The 14740-nt window shown below is 34.6% G+C and overlaps 2 protein-coding genes and 1 non-coding gene across 5 annotated transcripts; all 3 read left to right on the top strand.

Annotated features, from left to right (window-relative positions):
• Positions 1 to 184: 184 nt before the first annotated feature.
• Positions 185 to 3716, top strand: LOC147288143 (Galactosyltransferase family protein). Of its 2 annotated transcripts, none has more exons than XM_086238981.1 (11): positions 185 to 665; positions 1011 to 1107; positions 1230 to 1294; positions 1390 to 1598; positions 1724 to 1787; positions 1899 to 1971; positions 2072 to 2192; positions 2529 to 2616; positions 2721 to 2846; positions 2996 to 3105; positions 3221 to 3716. In XM_086238981.1, the coding sequence occupies exons 1-11, from the start codon at positions 556 to 558 to the stop codon at positions 3367 to 3369; spliced, it is 1212 nt and encodes a 403-aa protein (XP_086095107.1). In that variant the 5' UTR covers positions 185 to 555; the 3' UTR covers positions 3370 to 3716. The 2 variants fall into 2 exon arrangements, with proteins under 2 accessions (XP_086095107.1, XP_086095106.1); XM_086238980.1 differs by having other exon boundaries at positions 187 to 665; positions 1221 to 1294.
• Positions 3717 to 8703: 4987 nt separating this feature from the next.
• On the top strand, positions 8704 to 10912 carry LOC147288142 (autophagy-related protein 8C-like). 2 transcript variants are annotated; one of them, XM_086239036.1, is made up of 6 exons: positions 8704 to 8839; positions 8960 to 9006; positions 9884 to 9939; positions 10032 to 10084; positions 10429 to 10547; positions 10627 to 10912. In XM_086239036.1, exons 2-6 carry the CDS (start codon positions 8970 to 8972, stop codon positions 10719 to 10721), a joined length of 360 nt encoding a protein of 119 aa, XP_086095162.1. In that variant the 5' UTR covers positions 8704 to 8839; positions 8960 to 8969; the 3' UTR covers positions 10722 to 10912. The 2 variants fall into 2 exon arrangements, with proteins under 2 accessions (XP_086095162.1, XP_086095163.1); XM_086239037.1 differs by having other exon boundaries at positions 8757 to 8841; positions 8954 to 9006.
• Positions 10913 to 13963: 3051 nt separating this feature from the next.
• TRNAN-GUU (transfer RNA asparagine (anticodon GUU)) lies at positions 13964 to 14037 on the top strand. Its single transcript has one exon. It is a non-coding gene; the product is annotated as a tRNA-Asn (tRNA).
• Positions 14038 to 14740: the final 703 nt, after the last annotated feature.

Below are 14740 nucleotides of genomic sequence, written 5' to 3'. Positions count from 1 at the left end.
TCTGCATGGTCCCACACAATATATGTGGGAAGAGGGAATTAAAACTAAAAATTAATCAAGAGAAAAAAAAATGTTAAAGGGCAATAATGTCACTTCCGGAACTGTTACTCAGCTCATTAAGTAAGGAAGGTCTGACATAGGACCGTTTGGTAATTTAGGTTTAAGTACAGGGCGGTTAGTGAGTCCTCTCAGTTCTGTTCAACGTCCCTTGCCTGCGAAGAAGAGTTTCTACTTTCTAGTCTTCTAGAGAGAGAGAGAGAGCATCAGAGCAAAGCCAAAAGGATAAAGAAAGGAACAATACAATTGACAAGTTAAAAACAGAGAGAGCACTCTGTTATGTTCTGTTCTGATTCTCTTTACTTATTCTGCCTCAATCTTGTACCTTAAGCCCACTTCCAAACGTGGGCTCTCTGGTTCCTCTTCAATATTCTAAGCACTTGGCCCTTTGTCTGCTTCCGGGGTCTATTCGATTTTGTCCATTTGGTCCGTATTTTCTACATGGGTTTTCCTTCATAAAGCTACTAGTTTTGGAAGTTGAAGGGAATTGGGAGGAAGATGTCTTCGAAAAGCAGAGGAGAGCCATCTTCTAGAAGTGTTATATCACAAAAATGGACCCTTTTTCTTTGTTTGAGCTGCTTCTGTGCTGGAATGCTCTTCACCAATAGGTATGCTTGTGTTCCAATCTTACTTTTAGTTTCACTTTGTGCAACTTCTTGAAAGGTGTTTGCTTGTTGATTTTTAATTAATGCGTTAATTCCTGAAATGGGTTCCAGCCATTTTCCTGAGTTGTAATCAATTGAAGATTGTTTATTTCATAAGTTTCTATTTTGAGATCTATGATCAAATGGTCGTTATTGAATTGATGCTAGTTGTAAATATTGATTAATTTGTGATATTGTATGTTCTTTTTATCTGGGTGATTCTGAATTTTCAAGCCTTTTGATTAATTTGTGATCTCATATGTTGTGTTCTACATAAAATTTTAATGGGAATTTATATATTGGTTACAGGATGTGGATTGTTCCTGAAAGTAGAGGTATCACACGAAGAACAGCTATGGAAGAAGAAAAGTTAAAATTAGTTTCAGAGGGTTGCAATCCAAAAGCTGTAATGTCTCATCCCTTACTTGATTTCATATTCTTTGTTTACTATATTGGATTATTATTTCATGTTCCTTATCTGAAATTTTATTTTGTGCTTTTCTGATTTGGTCCTTTTAGTTGCATCAGAAGGAAGTAAAGCGGGATTCCAAGGACATTTTTGGGGCGGTTTTCAAGACTCATAATGCTATTCAGTAAGTTATGCTCACAAGACAAGCACATAATATCATGTAACATTGGTTTCTTCTAAGTTTCCTAATTGAAAAGTATTTCTTGTATGTTGAATTAGCACATTAGATAAGACTATTTCAAATCTAGAGATGGAATTAGCTGCTGCAAGGGCCACACAGGAGTCTGTACGTAGTAGCGCTCCTGTATCAGGAGAGGTGAAGATCGATTCATCTGGGAAGAGAAGGTATTTAATGGTTATTGGAATCAATACTGCTTTTAGCAGCCGGAAAAGAAGAGATTCAGTTCGTGCTACATGGATGCCACAAGGTTCATAAATTGATTCCCTGATCTCTCCATTGCATTTTTTTAATGAACTCTATCTATGCTATTCTTGTTACTTGTCTAAATCTGTTATCTGATTACTTTTGCTTCTGAAAATTCATGAATTATAGGCGAGAAAAGAAAGAAGCTGGAGGACGAGAAGGGTATCATTATTCGTTTTGTCATTGGTCATAGGTGAGTGTTTAAATCTTTTTTCATGCTTTTTGGATATGTTACATTTTGTGGTCTGCTAGAACACAATTCATTGCAGCTATAGTTAATATACATTTTCACTTTGTGGTCCAGTGCCACATCTGGAGGTATTCTAGACAGAGCTATTGAAGCAGAGGACAAAAAGCATGGAGATATCCTGAGGCTGGTAATGTCTTTAAATTTTTCTTCTGCTGTTAGTGTCCCCTTTATTCTACATGTATGCTTGCTAGAGACATTATGACTTAATGTCTATGTCTCTTGTGCAGGACCATGTTGAAGGGTACCTTGAATTGTCGGCCAAGACAAAGATATATTTTGCTACTGCTGTTGCTATGTGGGATGCAGATTTTTATGTCAAAGTTGATGATGATGTCCACGTAAATATTGGTAAGTTCATATTTTGTTTATGATAATAAACATTTGTACTATGATACTGTTGTGCGCAATGGCATAAAAACTGAAAGAATTTAGGACATGGAGTTTTTTCCCATTTGAGCAATTTATGGATGCAAGGCTTACAAAATCAGTAATTTAGGCCACATTACGCAGGTTATAATCTCTATTTCTTCACCCTTTGCCAAAACCTCCATGTTCTTTTAAGTTTTAAAGATATCACCGGATGGCTAACTTGGGGTGTACATGTCGGAGCAATTCATAATTTTTCATGTCTATATTATGCAATCATTTGTCTCATTAAACCCATGTTTTTCCAAATTGCTGCAGCGACACTAGGAGAAACACTAGTCAGACACCGAAAGAAAAAGCGTCTGTACATTGGATGCATGAAATCTGGTCCTGTTCTATCACAAAAGTAAGCTGTTACTTCGTATAAGTGGTGGCTCTTTTTTTTTTTTCCAGATAATTCTTGAGAAAGTAATTGACCATGAGTTCTTGACTGTCTATTTGCTCATACAGGGGAGTGAGATATCATGAACCTGAATATTGGAAATTTGGTGAATCTGGAAACAAGTATTTCCGTCATGCGACAGGACAGCTATATGCCATTTCAAAAGATTTGGCCACATATATATCGATAAACCAGTAAGCTTCTATCTTTATTTAAGGACAGATATTGACTATTGAGATACATGTATCATTGCATCTGCTTGAAATATTTGCTTTTCTTCTGTTTGAAATATCTGATTTTCTTTTCTTGCATTTGTGATGCTCATTTTTAATGCATTTTTCAGGCATGTCCTACACAAGTATGCCAATGAGGATGTCTCTTTGGGATCTTGGTTTATTGGACTTGATGTGCAGCATGTTGATGATCGGAGACTATGTTGTGGCACACCACCTGGTAAGTCTACTTCTCATTCAAAATGATCATGTTAGTAATGACTCAAAAAGAAAATGGCATAGTTTGGACAAGCAGGCAACGGACTTAATGTACTTAACATGACTTGTTGCTGCAGATTGTGAGTGGAAGGCACAGGCAGGCAACGTATGTGTTGCTTCGTTTGATTGGAGTTGCAGCGGGATTTGTAGGTCTGCTGAGAGGATTAAGGAAGTCCATCGGCGGTGTGGGGAAGGTGAGAATGCTTTGTGGAATGCTTCTTTCTAAGTGGTGGCTTAGAGTTCTTCCAACCTCAGGAAGATTTTGAAGTAAGGTGTGCTAGTTTATTCCCCCCCTTCCGTGCTGAGTATAGAGAGTTAAGAGAGAGAGAGAGAGAGCCTTGCTATGTGGACCACCTCCATTTTATAGAGGATATGAGCCACTGAAGCAGGCAAATAGGACCCCATACAATTCTTTGAGGCTTGAAGAGCCAACTTGTAAGTTACAGTTCTATGGTATCAAGTGCACAATAAATGCAATATCCTTGTGGGAGCTGTTACTGCCTTTCTTGTACAATCCTGTTTCACTCGTTTCACTAGTATATATGAATACAATCGAACATATTATTTTCTATACATCTCTTTCCCATTTATCTCGTGACAAATCTGACACTCTGCCCCTACCCCTCCTGTTATGAGCTTGTAAGTCGTGGGGTCACACTATCAGTAATGCCCCTTCTCTATTACGTACGTATTACGTAAATATCAAACATTCAAAGAAATCAAATAGGGCACATGAAGGACTAATCTGACGATTCTTTTTTTCTTTTCCAATATGAAAGGATATTTAGATATAAGTTATAACTGGCTTGGTTCAAGTTGCTACATTGTACGTGTAATTATGAGTTATTGCTGGTACATAAACATAGATGAAACTTGAAAGGCAACCCACCCATTGGAGAAGAAACAGCTGAAACGTTGCTTTTCAAGCTTCTTTGATATGCTTTAAATTGACACCTGGAAATTTCTTTTTATACAAGGACAACAGGTAAAAAGAAAAAGATCAAACTTTCTTTAGATGCTAACAAAGAAAAGTCAGAAAATTGAAGAAGACTCCATTTACTTCATGAAAATTAGCCCATCCCTGGCCAGGACTTTACAGTATGGGAACTTCCCCATTAACCAACTAACCAAGTACAACTCCATTGCTTCATTAGAAATTGCTTGGGACATTGTACAAAATTACAGAAGGTGTTTTATAAGGAAATGTTAAGCTAAAAGTAAAAGCCTTGAAAGTTTTACCACAATAAGGCACATCGGATTGGGTTACTTGGGTTCCTCCCACACCAAGAATCATGTTTGGAAAATATGCATTTCTTTCACTTAGGATGCAGAATAATGAGTTGACTTAAATGCCATATACATAGGCCACAGGAGAATGATGTACATAATTAGTAAATATCTTTTAATCTCTCCAGACTTCCCATAAGTTTTAGTATCTAAAAATAGCACAAGATTTCTTCAGCTCCTTTTCAACCTTCAACCTTCAACCTTCAACCTTCCAGCAACCTAAAATATGAACATAAGGAAGACAAGGCCAATCCAATGCATTGCATATAAAAGGTTAAATATGTATGCTTTCTCATGCACACTGTTTTTATGCAGAAAAATGGCACTTTATTCAAAATACCTTATATATTGTTGTGGTTATCATTTTCTTGGTACCTTCTTTTAATATGATGAACTTCTTTGTTTAAGTTATTTGAGAAAAATTAACAAAACTTGTCTACATGGAATAAAATGGCCAATTTGGTGTAAACCCAGTAGTCAGATTTCTAAACATTATTGCAGCTGAGTGAGAGAAACATTAGCATTTAGCAGTGAGAGAAACATGGTTAAGAACTTGGAGAAACTTTATTAGACAAAAATTGCAACTCCCCTCAGATTGTTGAGATCAACAATGAAAAATAACTCTCCCTCAACAACCATCTTGTATACCATATATGCATACTCGTCTCTCACATTCAAGTCCATGTTAGTCATGTGACCAGTCATGTGAGATTGAGGGAGGTTTTCCTTCAATGGGGTCGAAGAAGGAAATATAAACGGTTGTATGCAAGAATTTATCCGAAGTAAAAAAACAAAACACCAGAAATGAGAAAGTATATACCTTTGAATCTTGGATGATGGGACAGCAAGGTTAGAACAATAAAGGAGCAGTGGCACGTGATATTGGCACGGCTCAATCAAAAAGCAGAGCCCAAGCACTTTTAGAGCACTGTTTTCTTATTGAACCGGACCAATATCCCGTTAAACTGATCCATTTCTCACTGCCTAGTGCCTGCTGCTGTCTTTGGCTTCCATATATGTAATATGTATCTATTTCACAAAATATGCTACAAAACAAACAAACCCCTTTTCATTTTTATAAAAACCCCACACAAAAAACAGAGAGAAAAGATTGTAAGCTGCAGAAAATGATCACTCCCAAACCATATGAGGTTAGAGGTTAAAAGGTTAGATTGTATATCATAAACCCAACACAGAAAAGAAAACACATTAAAGGTTTAAGTGGGTAATGGGGTGCTTGTAACTCAATATTTGAGCTTCATTGGAGGACTGACAGAGAGAGATGGGTGAAGGGAGGAGAAGGAAAATTTGGGGATGGGCATTGGGTGGTGGGGGAGAAGATGAACATAAATACATAATAATAATAATAACAATAATAATAATAATAAGAAGAGAATTGCTATTGGGAAGGGCATAGAGAGTGAAGGAGTGAATGTCTTTAAGAAGGTAATGCCCAAGAAAGAGAGAGAGGGAGCTAGTGGTGGTAGCATTGAAGAAGTTGCATTAAAAGTTCCAACCACCTCACAACAAAGGAAGTTGGAATATTAATTTAAGGAGGTATAAGAATCGGGAAAAAAAAGGTTCACGGACACAAATCTGGGGCTTTTAATGTGGCATTTATGGATGCATGGGGTAGGCCAAGAGCCGATGTTCGTTCTGTTCAATCCGCATTTATGTTTGTATCAAACACACACACACACAGTGAGAGAGAGAAGAACTTTTGTTTTGTTTTGGTTTGGTACCTTATTACTAGTTACTATACCCTCCTATATATCCTACCCATCATCCCATGAACTGTGATTCAATTCAAAGTTTCAAACTTTCCCCACTACTGCATAGTGTTTGAGTGCCCTCAAATGTTGTTTGCCTGCAGTTCTTTGGGAAAGGTCTCTCTGTGCATTAACTTTGTAGGCCAAACAAGCATGACCCCTAGTAGCCTAGTTAACCAGTCCCATACCTTATACATACTGCTATGTGTTTTCTTTGGGTGCAGCATAGCATTTAAACCCAATTCCAATTGTCAATTCTCACCCTTTTTTTATCATCCGTGTATTTAATTTCGTTTTGTACGTGTATTATTCGGTATATTTTCTTTAAATATATGATAAAATATTTGGGCATAGTACAATATTTTAGTATTTTACACAAACAATAGTATTTTGTTTAATACATCTGTACACATACATGCAAATTTCTAACATGACTTGGATTGTTGCAAAGATTCTTGAAATTGGATTCTCTCTTCACTTTGATATCTTTGATTTCTAAATTTAAATTGATCTATTAGAAATCTAAGCTAATACATTATAACTCATGGATTTCTAATAGATCACCAATTGGGAATTAAGGATAGTTAAGAGTAGACAATCAGATAACCTAAATAGATAATTGACATGCATGAGTTCCAACTTTTTTTCTTTTTTTTGGCCATTGAGAGTTGCAACTTCTAATTAGCTTGCTGTTATAAAACAAGACTACTAACCTTTTAGAAAAAAAAAATTTTTTAATTCAAAATCAAAGTTAAAAGACCCACATACCTTCATTTAAGTAACTTATTGAAACATTGACTCCTGATCTATTTCTGCAGATCTGAAATGAAACCCACAATTTGAGACTAAATTTTCTTGCAACCCATTCTGCATCTCAACCTCAATCCTTCATCATCGATGAGTGGTTGATTTTCTTTAGTTGTGAAGGTTTTTTTTTTTTTTTTTTTTTGGGGAGGGTGGGGGCTATTGCATGTCTCATTTAATGAGTTTATGTCATTTTGTATGTGGATGCGATTTTAGAACAGTATTGTACAGTACTCTAGAAGAGTATATAAACTTGATAAGATGTAGACTTGTAGTCGAGAGAGATGATATGATGTAAAATGTTTTCTCATTATAAAGCCAAGATTGTGATGAGACACAGGGAAGAGATTTAACCAACTTTATGTTACGTGTCTTTTATTATTTATCGGTCATCTTACGTGTCATTATAAATTAGATTATACGTTTGTACATGACATAATAAATAAAACTTTTTCCACTACATAATAGGATCGAGATTTGGTTAAAATTATGTCTTGACCGCATCTCAACAAACCTTGATATGATGTAAAATGTTTCCTCATCATAAAGTCAAGATTGTGATGAGATACATGAGAGAGATTTAACCAATTTCATATTAAAACGTGTCTTTTATTATTTATCGGTCATTTTACGTGTTATTACATATTAAATTCTGTCTATATATGACATAATAAATAAAATCTTTTATACTACATGATAGGATCGATATTTGGTCAAAATTACGTCTTGACCGTATCTCAACTTTTAATGTATCGATTACTAATGCGTTTAATTACTTTTATCTTTGACAAATCTGTGGTACAAATAGTGCTTTGTTATGATAAAAATTCGGTTAATTTTGAAAGCTTGAGGATAGTGTACGTGTGACGATTTGTTTGAGTAGAGGCTGTAGAGCCAATCCTATATGTTATTGTAATGAAATATTTGGATAATGTTTCACATAGAGCGGTCAAAGACAATCAAATATAGTTTACTTGTACCTATGAAAAATTGGGCCTGGGCTCAACACTAGATCGCAGGACTGCTATTGAGATGAGCGGTTCAACTCGGGTCGAGGGCTCGGATCATAAAACCTCCGGCCCAAAGAAAGACCATGAACCATAAATTAGACGATTCTCAATGTTTTGTTTTCTTGCATGAAGAATTCTCAATACATGAGTTGAGTGTTCTTACCTCTTGCCCTTGTACTTACCTCGTTTTTTTACCAAATTTTCAATTACATATTTACCCTTATATTGAAATGATTTAAAATGATAAAGTTCTAAAATTTGTTACAATTTTTGTGCTACGACCATTTAAAGTCATTTGATGATATCTCATGACTTGAATAGCACTGTCAAATACTACAACAATAATTTTTTGTACCAAAACGAATACTACAATAATAATTTTGACAACTATCATTGCTATTTATGTCATGAAAACAGTCTCATGACTTGGATAGTAATCACAATACGTTACAACAATAACGATAACAATAATAACTATAACACTTATTATAATCTAACGAATATGTGGACATCGCCTATTGAATTATTATTTGATATTTATTTTTTTATTTAATGAGTAAATTTATAAATTTGATGATTGTGGCTTTTCATAGAAAAAAAAAAGTAAATTATATTTGGAATGTTATTTATCTAAGAAGTGCCATAAAAGAAAAAAAGAACTCTTTTTTATATTTTTTCTTATTAATGAAAAACTTTTTGATATAGTATTAGTACACACGCCAACGAGGGTTGCTCGGAGGGTAGGGCAATTTGTCCTTTTCTACTTCTTCTATCTCGGCCCTCTTTTTGGGATCTCCATCATACCCATAATTACCTCTCTAATTTGGTAAGCAATAATTTTGTTTCCTTTTAATTGTTTATGAAAATTTTGATTCAATTGATCGCCCCACTGATTTGAAACCCTAATTCTTCGTTACTTTGTATTTTCGTCTTTTCGGGTTTGCAGAAGCGTTGCCATGGCCAACAGCTCGTTTAAGATGGAGCACCCTCTAGGTTCGTATTCTGTTTTACAAGAAAAATTATAAAAGAATTATATTTTATTTGGTTTTCTTGTATGGTTGTTTATCATTCGGATTTAGGTACCCCTGTATTTTTGACATTGTGAGTTAGTTAATTGCTAGGCTTCTGTGAAATATTCATCCTTAATTCTATTTTGTTGCCTTTTAATTTCATAATATTGTTAATAATGAATTAGTTAGAGTGTTGAATTTTATAGTGGTTGCATGAATTTTTTAAAACCTGCAGCAACAAGCCAAAAACCCTTGAATTTTGTATTTTCCCATCTGCGTTTTAATTGCAATGGTTAATTTTGACTCTTGAGCCTAGTGCCTCTGTTAAATGCTTGGTTTCTGAGAAATTGTTGAAAAAGGGAAATAGAAGACAGTTACAAATTCTATGTTGAAAACCTTGGTCATTAAATCTTGGTATATGCATTTGCCAATAGTAATCTCGGTATATGCTTGGTTGCTGAGAATTTGTTGATAAATGAATATAGAACACAGTTACATATTTTGTTTGGAAAACATGGTTATCAAATCTCAGCAAGTTACCTGTATGGTTAATATGTGTAATGTATGCAGATTGACTCTTGTTTTTCACTTACGTAATGTTGATTGTTATGCCCTTACATGCTTAGTTGTTCCTTTCTCATAATGTGATTTAAGTTATGTTTTATCTATAGTACTTGGTGGAAGAACTATTGTATTGCCAATCAACCAGATTGTTTTTGATTAGCACAAAGACTCTGAAAGACTGAAAGTCTTACTTTTTGCTATTCAGTTGTCAATTTTCAATTTTATACACTTATTTATTTATTTATTTTAAATCTGTGTCGAAGTTTAAAGTCTGTTTCTTTCTACATGCATGCCAGAAAGGAGGCAGGCAGAAGCTGCTCGCATCAGAGAGAAGTATCCTGACAGAATACCAGTATGATTGTTCTTTCTTGTAATTGCAGTTGTTGTTGTTCTGTGTGTGTTTTTCTCTTCTAATTTTGTTTTGTGATTCATTGTCTGCTGTAGGTGGTTGTTGAAAGGGCTGAAAAGAGTGGTGTGCCTGAAATTGACAAGAAAAAGTGAGTTCTTAGCTAATATATTCATCTCATATATGTTTTGACAGTTGCTTTCTTCTTTGCTTCTATCTGTGGCATCTCTGGAGTGTGGATATCTTACAAATAGTGCCCATCTTGTCTGTGATGCTGATGTTTTTTGAGCTCTAATTAATACAAGTGATCATGTTCCATGTGCATTTTGTGGATTCTTGTAGCCATAACTTTTTTCTATTAATCATGTAAAGACATTAAGTCATTTGAAGTAAGAACTTGACAATTATAGATACGGTTCTGTTCCTTCCAAATGTTATGAACTTTGGGTAAAATAAATAATAGATTTATTTGTGCCTTGTTTTGCTTGAATGTAGATACCTGGTGCCTGCTGATCTGACTGTTGGTCAGTTTGTGTATGTGGTCCGGAAGAGGATCAAGCTCAGTCCTGAGAAGGCTATTTTCATTTTTGTGAAGAATATTTTGCCACCCACAGGTGAGATAAAAGTCTTTGTTGCTGTTGTTTTAAGTTTTGTATATACTCAGTTTTATAAATGTTTGTTGTTTTGTTGCAGCGGCTATGATGTCTGCAATTTATGAGGAAAATAAGGATGAAGATGGTTTTCTTTATATGACATACAGCGGCGAGAACACATTTGGGGCATTCTGAAAACTCCGGCAAATAAAAAAGTTACAAGAGGTGTAAATTATCTCGGTTTATTAGCTTGATGCTCGTTCTGTTGATGCACTTACTGAGACACGCTTTCAGCTTTGGATTAATGACCATTTCTATACTGTAATTAAATGAGGATGTTTTTGCAAATTTGATATGATGGTTATGCTATACATCATTCTACGATCTGTGACTGGTTCTCTTCTTTTTTGTTTTTTCTAAAGTTTTTTACTCGTCAACAAAATTTTGTTTTTAGAAAAGGAGAACTCATGCCAACATCAAACTCCTCTGCATCTGCAAGAGGACTTTGGTGCGTAGTTTTTTTTTTTTTTTTTTTTCAGAAAGAAAATTAAAGTTTTGTTTTCTTAGAGAAGAATAAAATTTTATACATTAAAAAATGAACTAGGCTCAAATACTGAAGAAGAAATTTGAAATTAGGGAGATAGAGAATTGTTTCTCTCTCTCTTTCTTTTTGGCCAGAATTTTTTTAATGGTAGCTTGTTTCGGTAGGGAAATGGTGGTTAATGGTTATGTTTGCTCGTATATTTGTATTTTTAGTTTTATTTTTAAGTAGATAGAAAAAAAATATATGAAAGAAATGTGGGAAAAATCAGCTGAAAATAAGAAAGAAAAGAGGGAGATGAGATATGTAAGAAAATGCCTTCTCTATTTTTAATTAAAAGTTTAGTCACAAGTTGGCCTTCAGTTAAAACTGAACGTTAAAACTTAAAAGTGAAAAACTAGTGACTAAACTTTGTGACTAAACTGAAGAAGGTCCTTAGTGTCCAAAAAAAAAAAAAATTGAAGAGGGTTCGAGTTGGCTAGTGCCAGTCTTGAACCGTAATGTAACTATTTGGTTGAAACGCAATATATAATCAGCCCATCGGCTTTCTTTCTAAAAAAATAAAAAAAACTTAGGCCAGTCGGCTTAATGCATGGTGAAAATGTGAAATCGGGTTATGACCTTGGTGACAATGTTATTTCTTTCTGAAAAAGGAAAGTATAGTCTTTTTTGTTAAGAAGTTAGTAAGGAAACTGCAACAATTATTAAGTGATTGAGGAGAGTAAAATTGGAGTTTAAATATTATCGAAGCACCTTAGAATTTTTATTTTTGTTTTTATAAAAAGGAGAAATTCGAACTTAGAACCTTAAATCTACACCTGCACATGTAATACCGATTAATTTGAGGTTAAATTGGATGAAGTAAGAGGCCCGCAGGCAACTGTGCAAGGATAAAGAACCACCAGAACAGACAAGAACAAAGCAGCATACAACACAACGAGGAATAAGGGATAGCATAAATTGAAATACGAATGTCAAATAATTATTAAGCATCCATCTAATTTCAAACTTAAAAAGAAAAATATATTCCCTCTGTCATCTAATCTTATTTTGCAAAATGGAAATTAAACCTATTCATATTCCTCCACTTTGAGCCTACACATCTCATGCAAGCATATACTGGATCACTTGGAGACTTTCTTGTGGTACTTGTCTTTGACCCAATTGATTCCTTTGGAGGTACGATTCTTGAGCTTTTCCTTGGCTTTGTCAAGTCCGACTGCAGCTACTGCTTTTACATTTGCCATGTGCTTGCTGCGGTGGCTGCTACTGTTATTGTTCCTGTTGCTCCTCCCTTCCTGTTTCTGCTCTTCAGTCTGCTCATTCTGTTCCTCTTCTTGTCTCTCTTCCTGTTCCGGTTCATGTTCTTGTCCATGTTCTTGCACATGTTCGTATTCGTGAACATGTTCCTGTTCTTGCACATGTTCGTATTCATGAACATGTTCCTGTTCTTGTACTTGTTCGTACTCTTGTCCAGGTTCGTACTCTTGTGCTTCTTCGTTACAGCTATAGCTGTCTTCTACCCATCCAAAGCAAGCTTCGAAGTCGTCCATAGCTAGTCCTTTGAATTTTTGTCAATTGAAAGAAATCTCCGTTTAGATTTTAATTTTTGACCATGATATTGGTTTGTGAACATGCACATATTTCAAAAACTCAACTTTAAAACATTTGTCAATATGTATAGTAGCATATATCACAAAATTTTGTTTGGTACATATAGGCAATATAGGGATGGATTTCATAGATGATTACATGCAGAACTCTTTGTGCAAATTATACCAAAGGATGATTGACATGAAAGCCACATCCAGAAGCGTTTTGTTTTTCTTCAAACCATCAATTTTCTTAATTATCTAGGGAATAGATTTACATAATAAACTCTAAAATGTATATCAATATGAGGTTTCAATAAAAAAGGGGATGCAGAATTACATTTGATGGAATCTGTATGTTGAAAAACGAAAATATAACACATATACACATCTTTTGGTTTCAATAGAGAAAAGCATAATGGTCAAATGAAACTAGAGTACGTACTGCTGAAAGATAGATCACACAGATTTTGGTGAAAGAGCAAACCCAATTGTCATTGTCCATGTAGCAAAGAATATATAGGAGTGGTGAAAATGACAGATGCAAGGGAGATCATCCCCATGAAAATCAATACAAAACTGATAAATGAAAAATTGAGAGGCAAGTCTGCAATCTTAGAACAAAATAAACAAATGGGTTTTCACTAGAAAACCTAAAAGGGAAAAACCCATTATCCCTACAAAACATACACAGAAGCAAAAACATAGAGAGAAAAAGAGAGTACCTTGATGTGAGAAAAGTGGTGAGATGAGGAGAGCACAGAGGAGATTTGTGACTTGTGAGCAATGGCAATAGCCTAGACTACTAGTATAGGAGAATGGATTGCAATGCAAATAAGTGGAATTAGCCTTGAGGGGTATATTGTATATATAGAGTTGGGTAGTATTAGTGGATGTTTCCCGAGAAATTTCTATGCGATTTTTGGGCTAAAAACCCACGTAGCACTACGCGTTAATTTTAATTTCCTCCATGGAAATCTTTCGTATCTTAATTAATTCTTGATTGCTTCCTAAAAATCATGGCCTTAATTCCATTGACGAAAGATGTACATTAGTACATGTAGATGGTAAAATTTTGAAAGCCTTCTATAAATATACAACAGGATAATTTATTTACTACGTATAATTAATGTAATTGAGATAGAAACAAAGCTGTCATTGACTCATTAGTCATTACTAAGGAGTAATTAGAGTGATATCCAAGTATCCAACACGCACACGTAGTTACGTACGTAGCAACTCATTTTGGCCTCTCGTCGTTATGTTTGCGTTAAAATCCAAGGAATGGTACATTACATTAACGAGCTGGAATAGCTCAGTTGGTTAGAGCGTGTGGCTGTTAACCACAAGGTCGGAGGTTCGAACCCTCCTTCTAGCGGTTTTTTTTTTTTTTTTTATTTTTATTTTTTTTATGCCTTTTCATCAAAACTAATAGGGTTAAGTGAACTGGAGACTGGAGAGTTTGACCGGATAAAAAAAAGGTTTAGTTGTGAGAAAAAAATATAAATGATTTGTCTTATGGATAAGAACCTAGGAATTGAAATCATCACCTTGTATATACTAAATTTGCATTTATCGAAGTTATTCACTAAATTTGGTTTAATGAAATGTTTCATGATACCTCATTGAAAATAAGAAGTTATAAGTTATAACATACAACGTAAAATTATTTGATATTTAGTGAAGAGCCCAAAATATTATCTATTGTTATTTAACTAAAGCTATGAATTCTCGAAGTGACATTTTATTTTTAACATAAGACGTCCCCCAATATATATTTAGGTGCCATTGAGCTTAATAGTTAATACTAGTTTGATGTTGAGTATGTACGGTACTTGTTGGCGTAAAATATGAATTATTCAATATCATGAGAAGTTAGAGAATCCAATTCAAAATGAGAGGAGCTCACATCATCTATTATTTGGTAGAGTTGTGAATTCACGATTTGATATTCTATTTTGAACAGAGAATGCTTAAAATGCAATTCATTGCCTTTTCTTGCCAATTCAATTTAATTCTTACTTCAAAAGTAAGGGACCTCAGAGCATATGCAATGCAAGGTTAATAGGGGAGATCAGATC

Source organism: Dryas octopetala, chromosome 4, assembly GCF_963921425.1.
Source record: "Dryas octopetala chromosome 4, drDryOcto1.1, whole genome shotgun sequence".
Lineage (NCBI taxonomy): Eukaryota > Viridiplantae > Streptophyta > Magnoliopsida > Rosales > Rosaceae > Dryas > Dryas octopetala.
The sequence above is the reverse complement of the archived record's forward strand: the minus strand, read 5'-3'. Positions and strand labels throughout refer to the sequence as shown.

Coding starts and splice junctions, on each gene's coding strand:
- LOC147288143 (XM_086238980.1), top strand. CDS start 556: ATGTCTTCGAAAAGCAGAGGAGAGCCATCTTCTAGAAGTGTTATATCA. Junction 1,788..1,898: donor CGTTTTGTCATTGGTCATAG/GTGAGTGTTTAA, acceptor TTTGTGGTCCAG/TGCCACATCTGGAGGTATTC. Junction 3,106..3,220: donor ATGTTGTGGCACACCACCTG/GTAAGTCTACTT, acceptor TTGTTGCTGCAG/ATTGTGAGTGGAAGGCACAG.
- LOC147288142 (XM_086239036.1), top strand. CDS start 8,970: ATGGCCAACAGCTCGTTTAAGATGGAGCACCCTCTAG. Junction 10,085..10,428: donor CCTGAAATTGACAAGAAAAA/GTGAGTTCTTAG, acceptor GCTTGAATGTAG/ATACCTGGTGCCTGCTGATC. Junction 10,548..10,626: donor GAATATTTTGCCACCCACAG/GTGAGATAAAAG, acceptor GTTTTGTTGCAG/CGGCTATGATGTCTGCAATT.